Source organism: Dendrobates tinctorius, unplaced genomic scaffold (assembly GCF_039654945.1).
Source record: "Dendrobates tinctorius isolate UK_male_01 unplaced genomic scaffold, ASM3965494v1 ptg000133l, whole genome shotgun sequence".
NCBI lineage: Eukaryota > Metazoa > Chordata > Amphibia > Anura > Dendrobatidae > Dendrobates > Dendrobates tinctorius.
In genome coordinates, this window is record NW_027361801.1 from 19,000,202 (window position 1) to 19,026,501 (window position 26,300).

Here is a 26,300-nt window from a genome sequence, read left to right on the forward strand (position 1 = left end):
TTGTGGAATGCATAGCTCACACTCAATTAACTGATATTTTTAGCTGGTAGGCCAGAAAAGTGACAAGTTCCCTTTAAACTCAGTCAGAGTATGAGCTGAATGTCATCCAAGTGGGATCCAATTCCCTTGATTGAGAGACTTCCAACACAGGTGTGGAAAAGATGGAGAACTTAATTTCTCCATGTTCTTCATTGTTTCTGTGAACGGAAGTTGGTCTGCGCTCAGATGACATCCGAGTGCAGTCTGATTTTTCACATGCACCAACAGACTTGTATGGGTGCATGTATTCCAAATATTGGAACCTCTGGACTTTTTTCTCATGCCAACTCGGCATGAGAAAATTGCAGATCTACACTGCCCCATATTATAAAATTGGGTAGAGTACTATCCGATAAAATATAACATCGCACTCAGCCATGTTATATGGCAGTGTAAAGGTGAAAGAATAATGACACGGCCCCTTCCTCACATAACCTAAATCCTATTGAGAACTGGTGGGCCTTTCTTTATTGGGAGATTTACAGTGAATAAGAACAGTCCTCTCTCTGAACAGTGTCTGGAAGTCTTACTGGAGTTTTCCACCTCCAAAACTCCATGTCAAGTCAAGTGGGCATAGGCTGTCTGCATAAGACAAGGCCTTCAAGTGCTCTGTGAAACAGTGCCACAGTTGTCTACAGGCTGTAAGTGGGACTGCATGCCAGTTCCATGAGTGCTACTTAGGTGCAGCGCCACCCACAACCTGTAGGGAGGTCTTATAGCAAGGTTCAGACATGGGTATAATTAGTCCATGTGACCACGGACCACACATGGACCAATTATAGCCAGTGCACAAAACCGATTTTCCATATGGTCTTCTGAACCCACCTGAAACGTGTCTTTCTAATCCTGAACAACCTGCCTAATACTGCAAGACCCAGAATGTCAATTAACACTAGATCACAATAACACAGTCCAGCTGGCATAATGCTTACCGTACAATGTGACCATGATACCGCTATATGAGGCAGGCCTGACTATGCTGAGAAAAAAACACCATGACTGTGATGTGCATATAAACCTTGGGGAAAAAAGCTGAGTGGGTGATAAACTAGAGGCAAAATTAGCAAGGTCTGACAACACATGTCTGAGATTCCAAGTGTCTGGCCTTATTCACAGGTCAGGATTTTCCGACAGTGTAAGACAAAATCAGGAGCGGATCCTACAGATAGAAAACCTATACAAGGCAATGTGCACACTGTGTCGATTTCAGGCGCGTTCCGCCTGGAATCCATCTGAAAAAGTGCCGCAAAAGTGACCAATGAATTTATGCCCATGTGTTATTTTATCTGAATGTACATATGAAAGAATAAATATTTCACCAGTATACAGTAATAGTATCTATTAAACAATGCCTCTTTAAGCCACTTTCCCACCATGAGGATTTGGTGCGTTTCTGATGCTGCAGAATTTCTGCACTTTTTAAAATTAGGTTATGTGTGTTTTTTTATTGCGTTTGTGTGCGTTTTTTTAATATGCATTTTCATATCTTGTTGGTGTGTGATGCTTTAAATAAAGTCACTTTAATTTTTAGATACTTTCTAGTAATTTGGCTTTCACAAAAAATTATTGACATACTTAGGTGTGGATTACGTGCGTTTTTGATGCGTTTCCGCAACAACGTGTGTGCATTTTTTTTAACCTGCGTAATTTCCACACCTAGTATAAATAAGAGGGGCAGAAATTCTGTACCCAGTGGCGTATCTAGGGGGGGGCAGCCGGGGCAGTTGCCCCGGGCGCAGCCAGCAGGGGGGCGCAGTCGGGCCGCCTAATGCAGCGGTCCGCAGTGTCCTCCCTGGCAGCTGCGTTCTGCCGCTACCAGTCCTGGGAGCCGGCGGTTCTCTGTGTCAGCTGTCAAGCTGACAGCCGGCGCAGAGAAGGAGGCCGTGCCGGCTCCCAGGGAGCAATTGTACTGGCGTCTATACAGACGCCTGTACAATTGAAGCTCTGACCGCTGGGCCAGAGCGACGTCAGCATCGTGATCAGGTCATGTGATCACGCTGCTGACGTCACTCCCCGGCGCCCAAAGCAAACGCTGGTGGTAAGTGTGCTCCTCTGTGGAGCTGAAGAACCACCGAAGATGGGAGATGAGGGGGATTTGTAGAGGGGATGGCGGTTAATGTGAGGGGGTATTTAGAGTGGGGATGGGGGTTAATGTGTGTGGGGGTTAATGAGTGGGGATGCCATGGGGTTAATGTGTGGGGGGATTTGGAGTGGAGATGGGGGTTATTTAATGTGATGGGGGTTAATGAGTAGGGATTGGGTTAATGTCTGCGGGGGTTAATGAATGGGGATGGGGATTAATGTGTGGGGGCGTTAATGAGTGGGGATGGGGGTTAATGTGTGTGGGGGTTAATGTGTGGGGGTATTTGGAGTGCCGATGGTTATTTAATGTGTGGGGGGATTTGGAGTGGTGATGGGGTTAATGAGTGGGGATTGGGTTAATGTGTGCGGGGGTTAATGAATGGGGATGGGGGTTAATGTGTGGGGGCGTTAATGAGTGGGGATGGGGGTTAATGTGTGTGGGGATGGGGGTTAATGTGTGGGGGTATTTGGAGTGCAGATGGTTATTTAATGTGTGGGGGGATTTGGAGTGGTGATGGCATTAATGAGTGGGGATTGGGTTAATGTGTGCGGGGGTTAATGGATGGGGGTTAATGTATGGGGGCGTTAATGAGTGGGGTTGGGGTTAATGTGTGGGGGTATTTGGAGTGCTGATGGGGGTTAATGAGTGGGGATTGGGTTAATGTGTGGGGGGATTTGGAGTGGGGATGGGGGGTTATTTAATGTGTGGGGGGGGATTTGGAATGGGGATGGGGGTACTTAATGTATGTGGGGGATTGGGGATGGGGGGATTTAATGTGTGGGGAGATTTGAGGACACAAAATAAAGAGTATGTATGAGGAAACAGTATGGGGGATTGGTGCAGACAGTATGGGGAGTGAATGGGTTAATGTATGTGGATGGACACAGTATGGGGAGTCGGAGATATGTGTGAGCAGACAGTATAGAGAGTGAGGGGGTAAATATATGAGGAGACAGTATAGTGAACAGGTGGGATGCTAGAGGGGAATAGTGTGAGGAGACAGTATATTGCAGATATTTTTATTTAGGAGCATTATAATGACACTTCTATCTTTAAGGGCATCGTGTGGAGATTTGCTGCAGAAGACCGGAGAAGATGGAAGTCTACAGAGACGAGATGTGGATGAGAAAACTCATCATGGGGTCTGGACAAGAAGAAGAAAAGGTGACTGACTCCAGAGATGACGTCATCTATAAGGTACCTGGATGTAAATGTTATTTGTGATTCTGACTAATTCTCATGTTTTTATTTGTTAGGAACATTAAAGGGGTTGTCCAGGTTTGTGCTGAGTCTGCAGTCATTCTATGTGACTGCAGACGTCTGAATTCTCACAGTGCTCACTGAACGCTGTTAGGATTCTCTCATGCCGGTAATTTACATAAATGCGGTCACATGCTGACTAGACATGTGTGGCATCACTCAATGAAAATGAACGGAGCGAGGCGGGCACGTCTAGTCGGAATGTGGCCAGAAGTATATAAATCACATACTTGTGCTGACATGACGGTACATCGGCAAGGGAGAATCCTAAAAGTGTGCAGTGCATTCGTTGTGAGAATTCAGAAGCTGCAGTGTCAGGATTCAGCTCTGCAGGTTGCCGTAGTCATCACATGGACACTTCACTCATATGCGATTTTCATAGGTATGGTCCTGTGACAACGAGCTTCCCTTCCTGCTTCTCTCAGTTTTTTACTGAACATTGAGAGCATTAGGAGGAGCAGCTCGTGGGTACATGGCTAAGTGTGCAAGTCGCATATGTACTTGGGGGGGCGCCGAACCGAATTCTTGCCCCGGGTGCCAGAAAGCCTAGATACGCCTCTGTCTGTACCCCACACATGGAGGAAAAATCCAGTTCAGCCACTTAAAGGGTTTTCTGGGACAAAACAAATCTATTTGTAAGCTACAGGTCCAACACCGGCAATGTATGGTTCAGAAAACTTGCAGGCCTTTACATGATTTTGTGCCCACTGAAGAGAGCTGCAATTGCTCTTATTCAAACTTTTTACTTTTATATGACAATTTGGTGGAAAAAAAATGAATACTGAAGTTATGTCCGTGTGTTATTTTATATGAATGTCCATGTGAAAGAATAAATAGCTTGTCCAATTATTGTATGTTATTGTAGTATTATATATACAGTGGCTAGTATTAACACCCCCCAGCGTTTTACCTATTTTCTTACATTACAACCTGTATTTAAACATTTTTGTAATCCAATTTATGTGTGATGCATCAGCACTAATAGTCTGTTTGTGAAGAGAGAAAAATATAGGCAGAAATTACATTTATGGGATCAAATAACTTAAAATTGGCATGTGCATATGTATTCACCCCTTTTTGCTATGAAGCCCCTAAAATTTCTGGTGCAAGTAATTATCTTCATAAGTCACATGCTTAGTGAAAGGAATTTCACCTGTGTGCAATCTAAGTGTCACATGTCGGTCAGTATATACATTACCTTTCTGAAAGGCCACAGAGGCTGCAGCACCATTAACAAGAGGCACCATTAACCAAACACCATGAAGACCAAGGAGATCTCCAAACAAGTTAGGGACAAAGTTGTTAGAAGTACAAGTCAGGGTTGGGTTCTAAAAAAATATCCCAATCTCTGATGATCCCCGGAGAACCATCAAATCCATTATCATCAAATGGAAAGAACATGGTACCACAGCAATCCTGTCAAGAGAGGGCCAGCCACCAAAATTCTCAGCCCGGGCAAGGAGGGCATTAATCAGAGAGGCAGCACAGAGGAAAGGTAACCCTGAGGGAGCTGCAGAGACTGGAGTACCTGTCTATATGACAACAATAAGCTGGACACTCCATGGAAGTGACCTTTATGAAAGAGTGGGCAGAAAAAAGCATTTACTTACACACAAAAATTGTAAGGCTCATTTTGAGTTTGCCAAAAGACATGTGGGAGACTCCCTAAATGAAAGGAGAAAGGTGCTGTGTTCTGAGGAGACCAAAATTGAACTTTTTGGTCACCAAAATAAACGCTATGTCTGGCACCAAATCAACTCAGCTCATCACCCCAAGAACACCATCCCCACAGTGAAACATGGTGGTGGAAGTATCATGCTGTTGGGATGTTTTTTGGCTGCAGGGACAGGAACAATGGCTTGATGATGCGAAATACAGGGATATTCTTAAGCAAAATCTGTTTCAATCAGTCAGTGATTTGAGACTGGGGCAGAAGTTCACCTTCCAACCAGGGCTGTGGAGTCGGTATTCCAAACCTCCAATTCCAACTCAATTTCTCCGACTCTGAATTATAATTTCGACTCCATGACTCTGACTCCACAGCTCTGGTCTCTACTGAGCATGTACATAACGTGCAGCATAGATTAATCACAACTAAAAGCCAAGATCCTTAGATCAGGAACATAACAGACATTTATAGGGCATTTCATAAGTTTCCCAAACTATCATGAAAAAATTTACAGCACATCCTACATTGTATTACTGTACCCAATTTATTTTATATTTTAGGACCATTTTACTCCGACTCCACCAAAATGGACACTGACTCCAACTCAACCGCTCTACTTCTAAAAGGCCAATGACCCATAGCATACTACTAAAGCAGCATCTGAGTGGTTTAAGGGGAAACGAGAAAATGTTTTGAAGTGGCCTAGTCACAGCCCAGACCTTAACCCCTTCACGACCAATGACACCACATAGGCATCATGAAAACTGGTGCCAATCTGACCAGTGACGCCTATGTGGCGTCATGACTTTAAAGCCCCCCTGCGGGTCGGGTGACCTAGGTCACTGAAAGATCACTCGACCCGCAGATACAGGGGGCTTTGTTCTTCATCATAGGGGGCGTGGCTTCGCCCCCACGTGACTACGATCGCTCTGATTGGCTGTTAAAAGTGAAACAGCCAATCAGAGCGATAGTAATATTTCATCAATGAAAATTGATGAAATATTACAATCCAACCATGTCCAACGCTGCTGTAGCATCGGACATGGCTGGTGACAGCGATCCGACCCTCCCCCACCCGTTAACGGGGGCGATCTGCCCCCTGCCACTGAATGACAACGGCGATGTGCCGCCACTGTCATCATCTCCCCCCCCGCCTTCCCTCCACTCCCCCCGGCTTCCGATCGCCCCTCCTCCCACCCCCCAGTACTCACCGAGTGCCGTTATGGCTCCCGGTGTCCCGTGGTCCCGGACCATGGGCGCCGCCATATTGGAAAATGGCGGGTGTATACGCAGTGCGCCCGCCGGATGCAATTTCCATTCATTCATTTTCATCACTGTGATAAACTCTCACAGTGATCAAAATAGAATGAAAAGTAAATAAACCCCCCGTTTATCACCCCCATAGGCAGGATCAACTAATAAAATAAAGAAATTATTTTTATTTTTCCATTAGGGTTAGGGTTGGAAAGAGGGTTAGGGTTGGAATTAGGGTTAGGGTTGGAATTAGGGTTAGGGTTATGGTTAGGGTTTGGATTAGGGTTAGGAGTGTGTTGGGGTTAGGGTTATGGATAGGGTTGGGATTAGGGTTAGGGATGTGTTGGGGTTAGGGGTGTATTGGGGTTAGGGTTGAAGTTAGAATTGTGGGGTTTCCACTGTTTAGGCACATCAGGGGGTCTCGAAACGCGACATGGTGCAACCATTGATTCCAGCCAATTTTGCGTTCAAAAAGTTAAACGGTGCTCCCTCCCTTCCAAGCACGGACGTGTGCCCAAACAGTGGTTTACCCCAACATATGGGGTATCAGCGTACTCAGGAAAAATTGCACAACAACTTTGGGGGTCTAATTTCTCCTGGTACCCTTGGGAAAATAAAAAATTGGGGGCTAAAAAATATTTTTGTGTAAAAAATTTTTTTTGTTTATTTTCACGTCTCTGCGTTATAAACTTCTGTGAAGCACTTGGGGGTTCAAAGTGCTCACCAGGCATCTAGATAAGTTCCTTGCAAGGTCTAGTTTCCAAAATGGGGTCACTTGTGGGTGGTTTCTATTGTTCCCCCACATATATGGGGCACCAGCGTACTCAGGACAAACTGTACAACAACTTTTGCGGTACAATTTATCCTGCTACCCTTGTGAAAATAAAAAAATTGCTGGCTGAAAATAATTTTTTTGAGGAAAAAAAAATATTTTTTATTTTCACGGCTCTGCGTTATAAACTTCTGTGAAGTGCTTGGGGGTTCAAGGTGCTCACCACACATCTAGATAAGTTCCTTGGGGGGTCTAGTTTCCAAAATGGGGTCACTTGTGGGGGGTTCCACAGTTTAGGTACATCAGGGGCTCTGCAAATGTAACATGATGCCCGCAGACCATTCCATCAAAGTCAGCATTTCATAATGTCACTACTTCCCTTCCGAGCCCCGATGTGTGCCCAAAACAGTGGTTCCCCCCACATATGGGGTACCAGCGTACTCAGGACAAACTGTACAACAAATTTTGGGGTCTAATTTATCCTGGTACCCTTGTGAAAATAAAAAATTGCGCACAAAAAAATAATTTTTTGAGGAAAAAAAAATATTTTTTATTTTCACGGCTCTGCGTTATAAACTTTTGTGAAGCAATTGGGGGTTCAAAGTGCTCACTATGCATCTAGATAAGTTCCTTAGGGGGACTAGTTTCCAAAATGGGGTCATTTGTGGGGGAGCTCCAATGTTTAGGCACAGAGGGGCTCTCCAAACACGACATGGTGTCCGCTAACGATTAGAAGTAATTTGCATTTCAAAAAGTCAAATGGCGCTCCTTCCCTTCTGAGCCCTGCCGTGTACCCAAACAGTGGTTCCCCCCGGTACCAGCGTACTCAGGACAAACTGAACAACAACTTTTGTGGTCCAATTTCTCATGTTAGCCTTGTGAAAATTAAAAATAGCGTGCTAAAAATAATTTTTGAGGAAAAAAAAATATTTTTTATTTTCACTGCTCTGTGTTATAAACTTTTGTGAAGCACTTGGGGGTTCAAAGTGCTCCCTACACATCTAGATAAGTTCCTTAGGGGGTCTAGTTTCCAAAATGGGGTCACTTGTGGGGGAGCTCCAATGTTTAGGTGCACAGGGGCTCTCCAAACGTGACATGGTGTCGGATAACGATTGGAGCTAATTTTCCATTCAAAAAGTCAAATGGTGCTCCTTCCCTTCCGGACCCTGCCATGCACTCAAACAGTGGTTTATGACCACATATGAGGTATTGGTGTACTCAGGAGAAATTGCTCAACAAATTTTAGGATCCATTTTATCCTGTTGCCCACGTGAAAATGAAAAAACTGAGGCTAAAAGAAAATTTTTGTGAAAAAAAAGTACTTTTTTTTTTTACAGATCAATTTGTGAAGTACCTGGGGGTTCAAAGTGATCACTATGCATCTAGATAAGTTCCTTGGGGGGGTCTAGTTTCCAAAATGGGGTCACTTGTGGAGGAGCTCCAATGTTTATGCACACAGGGGCTCCCCAAACGCGACATGGCAACCGCTAAATATTCCAGCATATTTTCCATTCAAAAAGTCAAATGGCGCTCCTTCCCTTCTGAGCCCTGCCGTGCGCCCAAACAGTGGTTTATGACCACATATGAGGTATCAGTGTACTCAGGAGAAATTGCCCAACAAATTTTAGGATCTATTTTATCCTGTTGCCCATGTGAAAATGAAAAAAATGATGCTAAAAGAAAATTTTTGTTGGAAAAATTAAAATGTCCATTTTTTCTTTCCACGTTGCTTTAGTTCCTGTGAAACACCTGAAGGGTTAATAATCTTCTTGAATGTAGTTTTGAGTAGCTTGAGGGGTGCAGTTTTTAGAATGGTGTCACTTTTGGGCATTTTCTGCCATATAGACCCCTCAAAGTGACTTCAAATGTGAGGTGGTCCCTAAAAAAAAAGGTTTTGTAAATTTTATAGTAAAAATGAGAAATCGCTGGTCAACTTTTAACCCTTATAACTTCCTAACAAAAAAACATTTTGTTTCCAAAATTGCGCTGATGTAAAGTAGACATGTGGGAAATGTTATTTAGTAACTATTCTGTGCCACATAACTCTCTGGTTTAACAGAATAAAAATTCAAAATTTGAAAATTGGGAAATTTTCTAAATTTTTGCCAAATTTCTGATTTATTCACAAATAAACGCAAAAATTATCGACCTAAATTTACCACTATCATGAAGCCCAATATGTCACGAAAAAACAATCTCTGAATCGCTAGGATCCGTTGAAGCGTTCCTGAGTTATTACCTCATAAAGGGACACTGGTCAGAATTGCAAAAAATGGCCTGGTCATTAAGGTCAAAATAGACTTGATCATGAAGGGGTTAATCCAATTGAGAATCTGTTGTTAGACTTGAAGATTGCTGATCACCAGAGGAAACCATCTAACTTGAAGGAGCTGAAGCAGTTTTGCCTTGAGGAATGGGCACAAATCCCAGTAGCAAGATGTGGAAAGCTCATAGAAACTTATCAAAAGCAACTTTCAGCCGTAATTACAGCAAAAGGAGGCTCTACAAAGTACTGACTTTAGAGGGTTGAATAGTTATGCACACTGAAGTTTTCAGTTATTTTGTCCTATTTGTTTGCTTCACAAAAAAAGAAAAAAAAAATCACAGTTGTAGGCACATTCTTTACATGAACTGATGTAAACCCTAAAAAAACCCATGAAATTCCAGGTTGAGAAATGGCAAAGCACAAAAAATGCCAAGAGGGGTGGGGAGTGGGCGAATACTTTCGCAAGCCACTGTATACATTGAACAATGCCTCGTTAGGTTGCCTTCAGACAGCCAGAATGCTGCAGAGATCTGGCATCAGTACTGCAAAGCTCAGACTGATCCTTAGGACACGTTCAGTATTTGGTCAGTATTTTACATCAGTATGTGAAAGCCAAAACCAGAAGTGGGTGATAAATCCAGAAGTGGTGACATGTTTCTATTAGACTTTTCTTCTGACTGTTCCACTCCTGATTTTGGCTTACACATACTGATGTAAAATACTGACCGAATACTGAACGTGGCCTTAGGCTGGGATCACACTAGCATATATTAAAAAAAAAAAACAGTCCAATTTTCTGCCAGAATAGTTGGACGATTTTTTCTGACTTATCCACGTGTTGTCGTTCATAGGCAATCTGTATGCAATCCGCTTTCTTACTCCACAGTTATTAATCACTTATAGGTCTTGTTCACACTGGTGAGTCGTCAGCGTCATCAGTCATCAGACGAGATGTTTCATCACATAGCACTTCATTCCAATGTTATACTATGGAGCAATGCTGGCTAGCGTTTATTTCCATGCCCGGTCGGCATGAGAAAAAGAATCGCTGCATGCTGCTATTGGCAACATATAACGGACGACCCGTGCTCATAGAAGTCTATAAGTGCGTGCAAAACATCGGACTGCACTCGGATGTCATCCCAGTGCAGTCTGATAAACGCCACCTCACAGGATGGAGAAATTACTTTCTTCATCTTCTCCGCACCTGAGATCTTATTCTCGCATGTGAGTGAATGGATCATAGTCAGATGACACTCGGATCACAGTCAGATGACAGTAGGATCACAGTCGGAGGACAGTAGGATCACAGTCGGAGGACAGTAGGATCACAGTCGGAGGACAGTAGGATCACAGTCGGATGACACTTGGATCACAGTCGGATGATATTCGGCTCACAGTCGGATGACATTCGGCTCACAGTCGGATGACACTGGGATCACAGTCGGATGACATTCGGCTCACAGTCGGATGACACTCGGATCACAGCCGGATGACACTCGGCTCACAGTCGGAGGACACTCGGCTCACAGTCGGATGACACTCAGCTCACAGCCGGATGGCACTCGGATCACAGCCGGAAGATATTCGGCTCACAGTCGGATGACATTCGGCTCACAGTCGGATGACATTCGGATCACAGTCGGATGACATTCGGCTCACAGTCGGATGACACTCGGATCACAGCCGGATGACACTCGGCTCACAGTCGGAGGACACTCGGCTCACAGTCGGAGGACACTCGGCTCACAGTTGGAGGACACTCGGATCACAGCCGGATGGCACTCGGATCACAGCCGGATGGCACTCGGATCACAGCCGGATGACACTCGGATCACAGTCGGAGGACACTCAGATCACAGTCGGAGGACACTCGGCTCACAGTCGGAGGACACTCGGATCACAGTCGGATGGCACTCGGATCACAGCTGGATGGCACTCGGATCACAGCCGGATGGCACTCGGATCACAGCCGGATGACACTCAGATCACAGTCGGAGGACACTCAGATCACAGTCGGATGGCACTCGGCTCACAGTCGGAGGACACTCAGATCACAGTCGGATGGCACTCGGATCACAGTCGGATGGCACTCGGATCACAGCTGGATGGCACTCGGATCACAGTCGGATGGCACTCGGATCACAGCTGGATGGCACTCGGATCACAGCCGGATGGCACTCGGATCACAGCCGGATGACACTCAGATCACAGTCGGAGGACACTCAGATCACAGTCGGATGGCACTCGGCTCACAGTCGGAGGACACTCGGATCACAGTCGGATGGCACTCAGATCACAGTCGGATGACACTCGGATCACAGTCAGATGACACTTGGATCACAGTCAGATGACACTCGGATCACGCTCACAGCAGAGTTAGAGCCGAGGGTTATTTGCACATAGCATCCGATTCGGACACTATACACTAGTGTGAGCGAGCCCATAGGACCATCCACAGTTTTCTATATTACATAATTGCAATATATTTGTAAATATCGGACACTATACTGTGGCATCCATTTTTTTCTCACAACCATAGACTTGAATGGCTGACTCTCTCATCCAATTTCCTGCTGTGATTTTTTTCTCACTACAAATCGATAAGATAAAAAAAAAACCCATGATCACTGAATTGAATAACATTGGTCTGAGTGCAATACCCTTTTTTTTTTTTTTTTTTTAAATCGGTTTGCGCTGCGCTCGTTCAATTTATATGGTTGTGTGAGCGAGCCCTTACTTGGGTCATCAAGGAACCCTATAGTGATGGAAGGTTGGTTCAGGGGAATGGCAGGAGGTTTGGACACTGCGGCTGGAAATTGGATTGATAGTTTAACAAAAGGGAGCAGCAACTTCTGCCACATTAATCAAGTTTCTAATATTATTGGGGGAAAAAAGTACAGTTGTGTTTTTTTATTTGTTAAAACTAAAGGTCAGTTATCACCATATACAAATACGTTTTTTGTTTTTTTTTTTACTATTTTTACAAAAAATATGTACTACCAATCCGCTGTTTATTGCATTTTTATGTTTTCCCTTTTGCAATACATTTTGGTGCAGCTTTTTTATTTTTTATTTTTTTTCATGCAGAAACGCTTCAATTTCACACCTATAAGGATAATAGCAATTTTACATGCATGTTTATATGCTCCCTATAAAAGTCTATGGAGAAGAAAAAAATGAGTTTCCATGAAATTACATCCACTTTGTTTGAACTGATAAACGCAGCGGACTTTCAGCAACAAAAGAAAATGCAGCGTTTATGCTATGTAAGAACATGATCTGTTTTTTTCCTCAATACCAATTTTTTGGTTGGAATTCATTCTTGGGTCAGTGTGAAAAAACATAAAAAATGTCTCCTATCTGTTCTGTAGAGGAGAGCTGGGTATACAGGAATAAACACTTCTGAGCACTTAGGCCATGTGCACACGATGCATTTTTCCTGCGGATCCGCAGCGGATTTTAACGCACAGAAACGCTGCAGATCCGCAAAGTGATTTACAGTACAATGTAAATCAATGCAAAAAAAAAACCGCTGTGCAGACGCTGCGTTTTTTCCGCGCGTTTTTTGTGCGGTACAAAATATGCAGCATGTCACTTCTTTTGTGCGGTTTTCCACCTGCTCCATTCTCCAAATCCGCAGGGGGAAAAAGCAGTGGAAAACCGCACACAAAAACCGCAGGAAAACCGCAATAAAAAAGGAAGAAATCCGCAGGAAAAATGCAGGTCATTTGACCTGCGGATTTCTTCAAATCTGCGCGGAAAAATCCGCAGGAGGAAAATCTACGTGTGCACTTAGCCTAAGTCTGCCTATTCAGCATGCATTAGCTCTTAATTAGGCTTTGATCAAGAGTTTTCTCTGGCTTAAAAGTAAGCTTTCAAGAGCGATTCTTCATATAAGACAGAAGGCTTTAAAAATAAAAAAATAAAAAGTGACGGAAAGTGCTGGCTATTCCTCCATTTGTCCTCAGTCATACCATCAGTCTACGCAATGAAACTGAAACATAAGTATAAGGCCGGGATCACACACAGCGAGATACGGCCGAGTCTCGCAGGTTAAAACCAAGCTCTGGCGCCGGCACTCCGGAACGGAGCGTGCAGCTCCATGTATTGCTGTGCGGCTTCACGCTCCGCTCCAGAGTGCCGGCGCCAGAGCTTGGTTTTAACCCGCGAGACTCGGCCGTATCTCGCTGTGTATGATCCCGGCCTTAAAGGGAACCTGTCACTTTTTTGGCCTACCAGCTAAAAATATCACTTAACAGAGAGTCAGCTATGCGTTCCACAACTAGTTCTGAAACCCTCTGACTCTCCAAACCTTTTTTAATTGTCCCGCATGTGCCATGATTCCAGTCCTTTTCAAATGTTTCCGGCAGCAGGGAACACAGAAATGGCCGCAAAATATTTCTATAACATAAGAAACAACTGTGTAGGCCAACGCATGCGCACTACTGCTTTTGGGTTTTGCCCGCACTTGGGCAAAGCATACTGTGCACGCGCAAGGTCACATTTCAATGCGCAAGCGCAAAATCTGTACGCGATCTGCGATATTCACGGCGGAGAATGTGTACAGCAAGCCGAGGAGGGGTGGAGTGAGGGAACAGAGGCAACACCCATCCGACCGGACCGACTACATTAAGTATACAGTGCGGGACAAATAAAAAGGTTTTTATGGGTGATACATGGAGAGTCAGGGGGTTTCAGAAGTAATTGTGGAATGCATAGCTGACACTCAATTAAATTATATTTTTAGCTGATAGGTCAGAAAAGTAGGGAGAGGTTCCCTTTAAGGATGCCCCGTTATTTTGCTGGGGAAAGCTGTGGTGGTAGTCTACGCGGCAGTCACTGTGTTGTATAAGGGTGTGTGCACACGCTGCGGATCCGCAGCAGTTTCTGCTGCGATGTACAGTACCATTATAATCGATCAAAAACAAAAACCGCAGTGTACACGGTGCGGAATTTTGCACAGTTTCAAAACCGCAGCATGTCACTTCTTTGTGCGGAATCCGCAGCGGTTTTACACCTGCTCCATTGTCCAGGTGTCAAACTGCAGGCTAATCCGCAGATCTTTTGACCTGCGGATTTTGCAAAATCCGTGCGTAAAATTCCGCAGCAGAATCCGCAGTGTGTGCACACACCCTAAGGCTATCTTCCCATGATGAGCTCTTGGTGAGTTTTTTGATGTTGCAGATTTTCTGCAGCCAATAAGTAAAATAACCTATGTTACTTTCATTTTTTCAAAACTAGCATAAATAATTCACCAAAAACTCATTGTGGCAATGTAGCCTTATAATGCCCATTAAAAGGAATGGTCTGCTATATAATGTATAGACAATCTGATTGCAGAAACCATTGGCTAATACAGGTGTGTGGGCAGGAAATGTCAAAACATTTTGCCTATGTTCTGGCTTTATTCCATCTTTTTAAGTGGATTCTGCCAGAAATCCGCCTGAAAAAAAACTCTACAAATGCATAAAGGAAAAAACTAAACTATGCATTGCAATATCAAAATGACTTGTTGTGCATACTTTCAGTCTTTTTTAACTTCCTTTAATCGCTTCAGTTAAAGCTGCTAAAAAGACAACAAAGAAAATGTTTCAAGAAAAACACTATTTGTATGCGTGCACACTGTGTCTTTTTCAAGTGGATTTTACAAAGAAAATCACCGCAAAAACGCCCATTAAATGAATATAGTGCACAGCAATGTCAAAGCGACATTGCTGTGCACACGTTCCATCTTATGTCACACTCAATAAACTTCACGGTATGAGTTTTTTTCCGGAGGAAGACGCTTTAGGAAATGATGACATGTTTCTATGGTAACTGTTGAGTGCTTTTTCGATGTTTTTGACCGCTTGCAGTTTTTCCCGAGTTTTTTGTGTAGTCTTGTGTTAATAGTACCAGAGATGATAATGTGTGCAAACTGTAAAGCGCTGCGGAATATGTTAGCGCTATACAAAAATAAAGATTATTATTATAATGGTAAGTGCTTTATCCAGGAAAATCATCCACAGAACATGTATGTGAAAAACAGATGTCTGCATGTGGTCTTAAAGCAGTAAAGACGTAAAAAAGTAAAGAGAAGTAAAGGTTCCTACCTTGGATAACACCGTGTTCCTTTCCATGATTCAGGCTGTAAAATATAATAAAAATGTATAGCAATTACCGGTAGCATACTATTACATTTCCAGTATTATGGTGAGTCATGTTGTGTCTCAGGAAGAGCTGAAATCTCTGATGCAAGCCAAAACTAGAAATGGCATCTCTTGTGTAGCTAGGCGTCCTACACAATCCAGGTTCATGTGGAGGAATTTGGATTCTGTAAGCCTTTAATTAGCCATTACTTTTAGATCACCTACGCAACTAGTAGCTGTAACATGTCGGCCCTGCCGCTGTTTCCATAACAATATGTGGCTATTCTGAAACTAAAGACTAGAGAAACCATGAAAGGGACCTAACATCTGTCTGAAGAATGGGGCCCTATCATGCACTCCTTATAAATAAATGGGAAGTCTCACCACCTCTTCACTGAAAGCAGAGCTTGTTTCAGAGCTCTGTCCTAAAGACAGCTATAGGACTCATTACTGAAATATGGCATAAATGCATGAGAAGGGAATGCCCCTTTAAGTTTATCCCGTTTCTTTCCTGTATTCCTTAAAATAAACCACTTGCACATTTGCACATTTATGTCATCTGTACCTCAAAAATATTACCAGAAGACATCCCTTTATGGCTGCAGAAAATGTTGTCCAGCTCCTACATCAATACCTTCACCATGTTCCAGTCACTGCACTGGTTCTCCATCCACTAGACAATACAATTCTGCAAAGTTCTTCACCACTGTTCTCCATACTACACCTCAGTCCACCATCCTACCGATGTTTTACATTCTGTTAAAGATCCAAGATTTGGATCCTTAATAATTTTAACCTCCCAGTCCCATCTCATAGATCCTGCTGCACCATTTCTCTCGACTGTGCTACCCCAGACACTCAAATTAATTCCCAACATGTGTGTCCTAAAAAAAAACATATTTTTATGCAGGATTATTACTTTGTAAACTGTCTCGTCTACATTAACCTTTTTCTTCAAAATCTCATCTCTTCATTCAATAGTATCACGCAGACTCCTTGCTCCGTAATGCACTTTATAATGGTTGAAAGACTAAAAGAATGAAAGCTGGTCAGGATTCATGAGACAACCGGTGAGATTTGTGCATCATGCTATAGTTTATCGCGATATTGTATATCAGGAAGAAGCTGGACACTTTTACCCTAGATGTATAGAGGTTTATGGAAATATATAGGGCACATTTAGATGTGAAAATAACTCAGAATGAGCTTTTCTAGGAACTGTCATTTTATTACTTCCTACAAATAAATAAAATGCTTGTTCATCAGGTGAAATTATTGTTAAGCTGGCTTCCAAATAATTACTCTGAGCAGCACATTGTGCTGTCGATAAAATGAGTGTTCTTTGAACAGAAAACAATCATATTAATGATCTTTCTGTAAGCATGAAAGTATGGTCAACTGGTTTAACAGTCTATTAAACGGCAAGCAATCGGCTTCCATGTGGTTGATTGGAGGTTATTTTATGACCAAGTACGGCTTGTCTAAATGGGCTCTTAGGTGCCTGAGCAATGGGAATATATTTATGTTGGAAATTTGCATTCTCCATTCAGAGATGTTGAGGTGGTCATGGCCCGCTTTTGCTTCAAGTGCCGAGCTGATAAAGTCACAGGGCTAATAGAAAATAATAATAATAATTTTATTTCTATAGCGCCAACATGTTCTGCAGCACTTTACATTATAGAGGGGACTTGTACAGACAATAGACATTACAGCATAACAATAATCATATAGATCATAACAGATACCAAGAGGAATGAGGGCCCTGCTCGCAAGCTTACAGTCTATGAGGAAAAAGGGGAGAAACAAGGTGGATGGTAACAATTGCTCTCATTGTTGGGACCAGCCATAGTGTAAGAATCGGGGGTTCATGTAATGCTGCATGAACAGGTTATCAGCCAGCATATGTAAAAGTACAGACATGGAGGGCTATTAAATGCATAAAACATGTGAGAACATGATGCGAGGAACCTGGTTATGGTAAAAATATTGAATAGGAAACACAGGGATATTTAGGTTAATGCGTTGAGGCGGTAGGCCAGTCTGAAGAAATGCGTTTTTAGGGCACGCCTAAAACTGTGTGGATTGAGGATTAATCAAATTAACCTGGGTAGTGTGTTCCAAAAAATTGGCGTAGTACGTGAAAAATCTTGGAGACGGGAGTGTGAGGTTCTGATTATTGAGGATGTTAACCTCAGGTCATTAGCAGAACGGAGGGCACGGGTAGGGTGGTAGACTGAGGCGAGGGAGTAGATGTAGGGTGGTGCTGAGCCATGGAATGCTTTGTGGGTGAGAGCAATAAGTTTATACTGAATTCTGGAGTGGATGGGTAACCAGTGTAATGACTGGCACAAGGTAGAGGTATCGGTGTAATGGTTGGTGAGGAATATGAACCTGGCTGCAGAATTCAAGACAGATTGGAGAGGGGAGAATTTGGTAAGAGGGAGACCGATTAGTAGAGAGTTACAATAGTCCAGACGAGAATGAACAAGAGAAACAGTAAGAGTTTTTGCAGAGTCGAAAGTAAGAAAAGGTCGAATTCTAGAAATGTTTTTGAGGTGCAGATAACAAGAGCAAGCCAGTGATCGGATGTGGGAGGTGAATGAAAGCTCGGAATCAAGTATGACGCCAAGACAGCGGGCATGTTGCTGGGGAGTAATGGTGGCACTACACATGGAAATGGCAATGTCGGGCATAGGTACATTAGTAGAGGGAGGAAACACAAGGAGTTCAGATTTTGACAGGTTCAGTTTCAGACAGAGGGAGGACATGATGTTAGACACAGTGTTTAAACAATCACTGGTGTTTTCTAAAAAGGCAGGCGTGATGTCAGTAGAGGAGGTGTATAATTGGGTGTCATCAGCATAGAGATGGTACTGGAAACCAAATCTACTGATTGTTTGACTAAAAGGGGCAGTGTACAAAGAGAAGAGGAGGGGGCCTAGAACCGATCCTTAAGGAACCCCAACAGTAAGGGGAAGATGAGAGGAGGAGCCAGCAAAATATACAGTGAAGAAGAGGTCAGAAAAAAATAGGAGGAAAACCAGGAGAGAACGGTGTCCTTGAGGCCAATTGAGCTGAGCATAGTGAGGAGGAGCTGATGATCCACAGTGTCGAAAGCTGCAGAGAGATCAAAGAGAATTAGCATGGAGTAATGACTAGTGTTGAGCATTCCGATACCGCAAGTATCGGGTATCGGCCGATATTAGCGGTATCAGAATTCCGATACTTAGTTCCGATACTTTTGTCATATCGGATTCCGGAATCGGAATCGGAAGTTCCCATCATGCTATGAGCCTGCTTGCTTTGATTAAGCCAATGGGAATCCTCCGAAGTGTGGGCACATCCTGTTAGGCATGTAGGCATGTTAACTATTGGCATGGCTGTGATTGGCTGCCGAAATGATGTCATGATGCACTATAAAAGCCACCGCAGCCGCCATTTCTGGTCACTCTGCTGTGAATTCAGTTAGGGACAGGCTGCTGTAGAAGACTGTGAGGGACAGTTAGAAATAGCGATTCCACCAAACATCTAGTGCTTTACCCAGGCTACATAAACCACCACTGTAGCCTTCTTTGCCCTAGCAGCAGTGTTCACAGCTGTCTGCAAGGGCTGTGTGAGTGCAGCTCACGCTGTGGAGTGGGTCCTGCAGCCACGTCAGGCTGTAGGCCACCCAGTGTGATCACTGCTGCCTCATACATCTTTTATTTTTTGAGCTGCATTTTTTACATAATTTCAATCTAGTGTGCTTCCATCCGTATCCATATACGTTGGTTGCAAACACTAGTAGTAGACAGCGGAGCCTTTCTGCAGCCTTTCAGTGCTAGTGTCCACTTTGCTGCACTGTTCACGGCTGTCTGAGAGGTCTCTGACTGTGTGTGAGTGCAGCTCACGCTGAGTAGTGTGTCCTGCAGCTACGTCTGGCTGTAGGACGCTCAGCGTGCGTCAGTGCCTCACACATATTTTTATTTGAGTGCAGCTCATTTTTTCTTCTATTAGTGTGCATCCATCCGTCTCCATCTACGGTGGTTGCAAACACTATAAAGGAGTACACAGCGGAGCCTTTCTGCAGCCTGTCAGTGCCAGTGCCCACTTAGCTGCACTGTTGACGGCTGTCTGAGAGGCCTCTGACTGTGTGTGAGTGCAGCTCACGCTGAGTAGAGTGTCCTGCAGCTACGTCTGGTTGTAGGACGCTCAACGTGCGTCACTGCCTCACACATATTTGTCTTTGAGTGCAGCTCATTTTTTCTTCTCCTATTAGTGTGCATCCATCCGTATCCATCAACATTGGTTGGTTGCAAACACTATATAGGAGTAGATAGAGGAGCCTTTTTTTCTGGCTTGTGCCCTGCCGGCGCAGCCAGATTAGTATTACCCAATTTTTTTGGAGCCTCATCTTTTGCATTGTAGGTTACCTGCCTGCATTGTAATAGCTCCAAAAAGTTGGTGATACTATCAGTTTCAATTCTTTGTTCACATACTTTGAGTTTGTTTCCAACAAAGAAACCACAAAAAAAGTTCACCAAACACTACATTTTGAACTTGTGTAGGCCACATCAGCTCCTATTAAAGTCTAGTCCACACACACACACACTTCATAAAATTAGTGTTTCTTGTACCTGTAACCAGCTGTTCAGGAATAAGCACACTAAGGCCCCCCTTTGTACTTTTTTGCCTATCTTAAGCAGTCTTGCAAGATGAAGAAGGCAGGGAGTAAGGCGCGTGGGCGTGGGCGTGGGGTTTCAGCAGGGAGAGGACGTGGGGATTCTGCAGGGAGAGGACGTGGGGATTCTACAGGTAGAGGACGTGGGGATTCTGGGCCTGCTGCGGGCACCAGTGGATCAGCATCCCCCAGTTTTAGCAGGCAACAGTCCTTTATGCGCAGCTTTGTAGGACCTCAACGTACCCCACTGCTGCGGGAGGAACAAATTGAAGCCGTTGTCGGATGGATGGCAGCTAACGCATCGACTTCAATTACTTCCGTATCCTCTCAGGGTCAGAGCACCGAAGAGCAACCATCTGTCTCTTCACCACCTGCCAAAGTGCCCAGGCAGTCAGAGAGACATGGACAGGAGCCATCACAGTCTCTATTTCTGTTCTCGGAATCTGTTGGCTTGGAAAGAGGGGGCCAGCCAAGCAGCATTCCTGAATGTGAAGAAGAGGGAGTATGCAGTGATGCGCAACTTCTTTGTCCCTCTGAATCTGAAGAGGCGAGTGGGCCAGTGCCTATGGTCAGCACACCTCAGTACGCATCAGATGATGACGAGACTCAGTTGCCACTTTCTGGTGCGTACGGTGCTGGCGAGACAACCCCGGAGAAGCAGCTGTTTGAAGAGGGGAGGGAAGATGATGAGGTCCTTGACCCATCATGGCGTGAGCAACAGGAAGGTGGTGGGAGCAGCTCGGAGGAAGAGATTCCCCTACCGGCCAAAACAGGAGGCAGAGGGAGGGGGAAGACTTGGTTGCCTGTACCCTCCACTTCGGCACCCGTTAGGAGCATTCCTCCTTCCAAAGGCAAACCGGGCGCTCACAAGAGTTGCAGTGCGTGGTCCTTTTTTGACACAGTTGCAGATGACATTTGCTTTGTCAAATGCAAGCTGTGTCATCAGAGAGTCAAAAGAGGGAGAAATGTCAGCAACCTCAATACCACAAATATGTGGAAACATGTGCGCACCAAGCACGAGTTGGAGTTGCAGAGACACCCTGAAGACGTAGGCCAACGTACAGCACCACCTACCACCTCTTCAGTTCGTGTTGGGCCCTCTTCCTCCAGCTCACACACTGCTGGTTCGGCTTCCTCACAGGATCGCCAAGGAAGAACCTCTGCCACTGTTGTCCGGAGACCCTGTCAGATTACACCCATAGCAGCACGTTCCCATCCATCACAGCCATCGGTAGCACAGGCATGGGATAAAAGGCGCCCTTACTCGGCAAACCATCCCCGAGCACAGTCTCTGAATGCTGGCATTGCCAAACTTCTGGCAGTTGAAATGCTGTCATTCAGGCTGGTGGACACTGACACCTTCCGGGACTTAATGGCATTGGCAGTCCCCCAATACAACGTGCCCAGCCGCTTTTATTTCAGCAGGCGAGCCGTCCCTGCCCTGCAGAAACATGTTGAGGGCAAAATAAAACATGCGCTACTAAACGCCGTTAGTAGCAAGGTCCACCTGACCACCGATGCGTGGACCAGTAACCATGGACAGGGACGATACCTTTCCCTCACTGCCCACTGGGTCAATGTTGTGGAGCCGGGTACGGATCTGGAGAGTGGCGCTGTACGTGTTCTTCCAACGCCACGGATTGCAGGACTCCAGTCTGTACACATAGACTCCTCCTCCTACTCAAGTTCCTCAGAAACAGCAGAGCAGGAGCCTGTTACGACCGATATGAGCACAGCCGTGGCCAAACGTCAACAGGCTGTACTCAAATTAATTTCTTTGGGGAATCGAAGCCACACAGCGCAGGAGCTCTGGAATGCTATCAAGCTGGAGAGCGATGTGTGGTTTGGGCCAGCGAATCTCCAGCCGGGCTTGGTAGTGTGTGACAATGGCCGAAATCTGGTGGCAGCTCTTGGCCTAGGCAACCTCACACACATCCCATGTCTGGCACATGTTCTTAACTTGGTCGTGCAGAGCTTTCTGAGGGACTATCCGGATCTTGCTGCACTGTTGCACAAGGTCCGCATAGAGTGCGCTCACTTGCGACGTTCCAGCACGGCAAGATCGCGCCTCGCTGCTCTGCAGCGACGATTTGGCCTTCCGGAACATCGCATCATATGTGACCTACCCACCCGGTGGAATTCAACGTTACATATGTTGGAGCGGTTGTGTGAGCAGCAGGCAGCAGTCATGGAGTACCAGCTGCATCAGGCGCAAACAAGTCGCACTGTGCGCCGTTCACACTTCAGCACCATTGAGTGGGCCTCTATGAAGGACATCTGCCTCGTTTTGCGTGCCTTCGATGAATCCACGCGGATGGCGAGTGCAGATGATGCACTAGTCAGCATGACTGTCCCCCTTATCTGCCTGCTTCAACAAACACTGCAAGCACTAAGGGATGAGGTTTCAGAAGAGGTGGAGGATGAGGAGTCCCAAATGCCATCTGCTTCTGGACAGTCTGCGCTACGTGTTTCCTCACAAAGGCCTAGGCAGGGGACACTTTGTGAGGAGGATGAGGAGGAGTCGATGGAGGAGGAAGACATCTCTCCAGAGGAGGGAGGTACACAAACCTCTACTCAGTATGTACAGCGAGGGTGGGGTGATGCAGAGCAGGCCGAGGTCACGCCTCAAACAGGGGACAGCGGTTCTTTGGCAGTTGGGAGTCTGCAGCACATGGTTGATTTCATGCTGCAGTGCCTGAGAAACGACCGCCGCATCGCCCACATTCTCGTCTCGGCTGATTATTGGGTGTACACCCTCCTAGATCCTCGCTACCGGGACAGCGTACAAAGGCTCATACCAACGTTGAACCGGGAGCGTAAAATGCGGGAGTACGAAGAGTCACTGGTGCAGTCCATAATGTTTTCCATTCCACCCGACAGCATTGTTGCTAGTGCTTTACAAAGCAGCTCTGTGCGTCGAGGCAGTGGAGGAAACTCTGCACAAAGAGGGAGCAGAGGCAGCGCCGCAGCACAAGGCAAGACCACTATGGCCCAAATGTGGCAAAGTTTTGTGTGTCCACCACAATTGTCTACACCATCAGCGACGCCTCGAGTCAGCAGGAGGCAACGCTTCCGTCAGATGGTGTCAGACTACATGTCTTGCCCTGTCGCTGTACTCCCAGATGGCTCTTCCCCCTTCAAGTTTTGGGTCTCTAAGCTGGATACATGGCCAGAGCTTAGCCAGTATGCATTGGAGGTGCTGGCTTGCCCTGCTGCCAGTGTATTATCGGAACGTGTCTTTAGTGCCGCAGGTGGTGTACTAACAGACCGTCGCACGCAACTATCTTCCGATAATGTTGACCGGCTGACTTTTCTGAAAATGAACAAGGCCTGGATCTCCAAAGACTTTGCCATTCCTCTTACAGACTAAATTAGTGGTTGGCAACTGTATCCAGGTCTGCTGGTGTGTTCATTTTTCTACCACCTGAACTATAATCCCTTTGCTTCAACACAGCCAGTTGTCGCTCAGATGTGTCGTCTGCACAGAGAAACACACTAGCTCCTGTGTTAGTGGGGTTCAGTAATGCCAGCTGATCCCCTGCTGTGTGGACGGCAAAGTCACCAGCTCCATCAACATTCAAACCACTACTGATTTTTAACCGTGCCCAACTTAGGTCTCTGGCTCCACTGTCTCTACTATTTCCCCTGACCTCCAACCCCGCCATCTACATCTCTGAAGTGGCGTCAGCACAATCTACACTTGTTCCTGTGTTCCTGTGGCTCAGTCCCATCAGTTTATCCCCTGATGTGTGTCCGGCAAGGTCTCCTGCTCTGTCCACATTCCCATAACCAGTAGTGGGAATGAGGACAGAGCTGGCGAACTTGCCGGACAAACATCAGGGGATCAACTGACGGGACTGAGCACCAGTAACACAGGAACAAGTGTAGATTGTGCTGACGCCACTTCAGAGATGTAGCTGGCGGGGTTGGAGGCCAGGGTAAATAGTAGAGACAGTGGAGCCAGAGGCCTAAGTGGAGCATGGTTAGAATCAGTAGTAGTCCACAACCTCCATAAAAACCGCTGCCCATTGGCCTCTGCATGCGGCATGCGTAATCCTGGGCTCCAACAGCGTCAGTTGGTGTTCAGAAGTGTCGTCTCCACAGAGCCAAACACATTCGTTAGAGTGTTAGTGGGGTTCAGCACTGCCAGCTGTTCCCCTGCTGTGGAGATGGCAAGTCTCCTGCTGCCTTCACCTGCCAAAATCCAGTAGGCCACAGCCTGCTCCTCGCCTAATCCTGGGCTCCAACAGCGTCAGTTGGTGTTCAGAAGTGTCGTCTCCACAGAGCCAAACACATTCGTTAGAGTGTTAGTGGGGTTCAGCACTGCCAGCTGTTCCCCTGCTGTGGAGATGGCAAGTCTCCTGCTGCCTTCACCTGCCAAAATCCAGTAGGCCACAGCCTGCTCCTCGCCTAATCCTGGGCTCCAACAGCGTCAGTTGGTGTTCAGAAGTGTCGTCTCCACAGAGCCAAACACATTCGTTAGAGTGTTAGTGGGGTTCAGCACTGCCAGCTGTTCCCCTGCTGTGGAGATGGCAAGTCTCCTGCTGCCTTCACCTGCCAAAATCCAGTAGGCCCCAGCCTGCTCCTCGCCTAATCCTGGGCTCCAACAGCGTCAGTTGGTGTTCAGAAGTGTCGTCTCCACAGAGCCAAACACCTTCGTTAGAGTGTTAGTGGGGTTCAGCACTGCCAGCTGTTCCCCTGCTGTGGAGATGGCAAGTCTCCTGCTGCCTTCACCTGCCAAAATCCAGTAGGCCACAGCCTGCTCCTCGCCTAATCCTGGGCTCCAACAGCGTCAGTTGGTGTTCAGAAGTGTCGTCTCCACAGAGCCAAACACATTCGTTCAAGTGTTAGTGGGGTTCATCATTGCCAGCTGATCCCCTGCTGTGGAGATGGCAGTCTCTCCTGCTGTCTCCGCATTACAAAGACAGTAGGCCTCTGCCTACACCCTCCTATTTCCTGGGCTTCAACACAGCCAGTTGTAGTTCGGAAGTGCCGTCCACACGGAAAGAGATACTTGCTCCCGTGTCTCAGTGGGGTTCAGTAATGTCAGCTGATCCCCTGCTGTGTGGATGGCAAAGTCTCCTGCTGCCTACACAGTCGTACCACTACTGATTTTTAACCGTGCTCCAATTAGGCCTGTGGCTCCACTGTCTCTCGTATTTCCCCTGTCCTCCAACCCTGCCAGTTACAGCTCCGAAGTGGCGTCTGCACAATCCACACTTGTTCCTGTGTTACAGGTGTTCAGTCCGGTCAGTTAATCCCCTGATGTGTGTCCGGCAATGTCGCCTGCTCTGTCCACATTCCCATAATGGGAATGTGGACAGAGCAGGCGACATTGCCGGACACACATCAGGGGATTAACTGACCGGACTGAACACCTGTAACACAGGAACAAGTGTGGATTGTGCAGACGCCACTTCGGAGCTGTAACTGGCGGGGTTGGAGGACAGGGGAAATACGAAAATCAGTGAAGCCACAGGCCTAAGTGGAGCTTGGTTCAAATTAGTAGTCTACAACCGATCTTAAAATTTCTTCAATGCAGCCTCAGCCTGCTCCGTGCTTGTCCCTGGGCTTCAACACAGCCAGTTGTTGCTCGGAAGTGCCGTCTTCACAGAGTAAAACACTAGCTACTGTGTTTGTGGGGTTCAGTAACGTCAGCTGTTCCCCTGCTGTTTTGATGGCAATCTGTCCTGCTGCCTCCCAATTGACAGCACATCAGGCCTCAGCCTGCTAAGTGCTTGTCCTGGGCTCCAACATCGCCAGTTGCTGCTCATAACTGACTTTGGCACGGGTACTCCCTCCTGCCCAGCTTGGTTCCAGCCCTGCCTGCTGTTTCCGGGAAGTGTCAATGTCAGTTTGCCACCCCAAGTTGCCATGTCGTGTTGCGGTTGGGTTAGCCGAGGCTAGGGTGCCAGCAGTTTAGGTGCTTCCTATGTGGACTGCGGGTTCTGGTAAGAAAGGCTTGTTCCATAGTGCCAGTAGGACAAGCACCCCCTGTAGGACTGTGTGATTCGGTAACTGCGGCCAGCTTGCGGCATGCCAACTTTGCTTTTCAGGGGTAACTTCTGATACCCCTCCGGGTTCCAGCACCGTCAGCTGGTTCTCGTCAGAGCCTTTGGCCTAGGTGCCTCCATCTCGGTATCCGAGTTCCGGCAACGTCTGCTGG

General features: G+C 46.0%; 1 protein-coding gene across 3 annotated transcripts in view; it reads right to left on the reverse strand.

The window, feature by feature from the left end:
* MOSPD1 (motile sperm domain containing 1) overlaps positions 1–26,300 on the reverse strand; it is a 98,265-nt gene that overhangs the window by 41,252 nt on the left and 30,713 nt on the right. For 2 of the 3 annotated variants that reach the window (XM_073543523.1, XM_073543522.1), the window contains exon 2: positions 15,439–15,473. Coding sequence is in view for 2 of the 3 variants with exons in the window: in XM_073543522.1 (XP_073399623.1) it covers positions 15,439–15,473 (35 nt within the window). In the remaining variant the exon portion in view is untranslated. Of the gene's footprint in view, positions 1–971; positions 1,098–15,438; positions 15,474–26,300 lie in introns of those variants that run through there. The other variant, XM_073543524.1, reaches the window with a different exon arrangement.